Raw genomic sequence first — 2,209 nt, 5'->3', positions numbered from 1 at the left:
GCAGTGTTGAAGGCCAGGTTGGACAGCGCCTTGGGCAGTATGGTTTAGTGTGAGGTGCCCCTGCTCATGGCAGGGTGGTTGTAACTAGGTAATTTTTAAGGTCTTTTCCAACCCAAACCATGCTATGATTCTATGATTCTGTCCTCTTTGCAGCTGTCTGGACCTTTCAGATTGCCCAGATAATTCAGATTTAATTAATATAGTGTTCTTATAGACTTTTCTTAAAATTCTTCGTAGCTGAGATTGGGGATTTTGATGAAACCATAGATCGTGAACACTTGGCGAAGAACAAGTATATACCTCAGCAAGAAGCACTAGAAGACAAAATCATGGAATTTCACCGTAACCACGCGTAAGACTTTTTTGTTCTTGTTAATGGTCATCTTTTCCTTTAGAGTAGTTCTAACTGTAACTATATGCTAGATCATAAGTGCAAAAGAGATTTGGACCTCTGAGTTTCTCAAAGGTTACTTCTTAAAAAATGTTTTAGCCTAGGAGTTTCCTGAAGGTTACTACTGCCATTCTCTCGTCATCATAACAAGATGTTTAAAGAGCAATTGATTTTAATAGTCATTCAAGCATGCCATGATTTTACAGTCTATTTCATACAAAATGCTTCACTGCTGATTTTGTGCATGCAGGTATGATTGCAAATGATGACTGATCAGCCAGGCGCTTCCGACAGCAGTCTCTTTCATTTCAAGGACATTGAATGTTGCCTTTTCAACTTCCCATCCTTTTCACCACCCATCTAGAGATGGGTGAAAGAGTTCAGCAATAGATCCAGGAAAAGCACAAAGTGCTTGCAGAATTAGGGATTTGGGGGAATACAATTTAAGATGATAATGTACACTGGTATCCTAAGGCCTGGAGAAAAGATTAGTAGTAAGAAGATGGTTAAAAGAATTACAAATAAGGCATAAAATAGTTGGGGGTTTTATGCTGTTGAGAACACTTTCAAGACCTGAATAGTTTCATTTTGAGCTAGATTGAATTAGATATGTGTGGTAGGGAGTTCTATAGCAGTAATAATCAGAACTTCTGCATAATTCTGTCATGATTAATTTAGTGCTCACAGGTTCTCAACATTTATGTTAAGGTTTTCACATCCTCTGTTTACTTAATTTTGATATTGCATTTACTTTTACAATGATCAATGTCCTTACACACTTCTGGTTTTTTTTTTGGTTGGTTGGTTGGTTTTTCGGGGGGGTTGGGGTTTTTTTATTACTATTTTTAGGAATACAGCATGTTTTTCTAATGGAAAATACAAAGAGAGTTAGTGAATGTTAAAGTTAATGGTTCAAAATCTAGCGGTATCAGGTGTTTCAGAATTGGAGCAATCAAAATTTCTAAGAGACTGTAAAATCTGTGGATTCTTTGATATTGATTTAGACTAAGATAAAGCTTTTGTTCTACCTGATATAAATCTGGGAACATAATAAAACCATACAGGTCATACCTCTCTGACAGGTGTCAGTCTCTTTGATGAAATGTCTCTTTGTTCTCTGAAGGACCTGTTGATCTCTGTTAAAATGTCTGATGAATTTGTGTGTCTTCTCTGTTTTCTTTCTCAAGGGGACAGACACCAGCAGAGTCAGACTTCCAGCTTTTGGAGATTGCCCGTCGGCTGGAGATGTATGGAATACGCTTGCATCCAGCCAAGGACAGGGAAGGGACAAAAATCAATCTGGCTGTTGCCAACACAGGCATTCTGGTGTTTCAGGTTAGAGCTGCTCAGGCCATGACTTCATACTTTATAAAGCAGAGAGATTTACAGTGATGAGAATTTAGGACCTGAGCCATGTCTGAAAGAATTTGGTTGGGAAAATTCAGGAACTTCCACATTTTTTCTAACAATAACCTTAAACCTTTTATAGCTGCATTAGGTCCTTCACTTCCAGGGACTCTTACCTTATTTGCGTGCACAGGGTAAAACTCCATTTACAGCTACAATGTGCTGTTCAAGATGCAAACTGATCCATAGCTTACAATTTTCAAGCTAGTCATGCTGATACCTCCTACATATACCAGAAGGTAAGTATTGCAGGTGTGGTGCATACTAAATGGATGTGAAGCAGGGACAAATTAAACAGCAGACAACAGGAGTACATGGAGAAGGATGTAGGTAGTGAATGTGATCTCTGCAGCATAACTTTGTCAGAGTTTTTGCAATTTTCTTGACCAGCCTTGGCCGTCCTACTTTTGC

The 2,209-nt window shown here is 38.5% G+C and overlaps 1 protein-coding gene across 1 annotated transcript in view; it reads left to right on the top strand.

The window, feature by feature from the left end:
• Positions 1-237: 237 nt before the first annotated feature.
• FARP1 (FERM, RhoGEF (ARHGEF) and pleckstrin domain protein 1 (chondrocyte-derived)) overlaps positions 238-2,209 on the top strand; it is a gene marked incomplete at its 5' end in the record, with an annotated part of 55,949 nt that continues 53,977 nt past the window's right edge. The window contains 2 exons of the mRNA XM_010021219.1: positions 238-352; positions 1,579-1,726. Of these exons, the coding sequence (XP_010019521.1) occupies positions 238-352; positions 1,579-1,726 (263 nt within the window). The remainder of the gene's footprint in view (positions 353-1,578; positions 1,727-2,209) is intronic.

The sequence above is a fragment of the Nestor notabilis genome, unplaced genomic scaffold, assembly GCF_000696875.1.
Source record: "Nestor notabilis isolate BGI_N333 unplaced genomic scaffold, ASM69687v1 scaffold1029, whole genome shotgun sequence".
Classification (NCBI taxonomy): domain Eukaryota; kingdom Metazoa; phylum Chordata; class Aves; order Psittaciformes; family Psittacidae; genus Nestor; species Nestor notabilis.
This window is presented reverse-complemented; position numbering and strand designations above follow the sequence as displayed.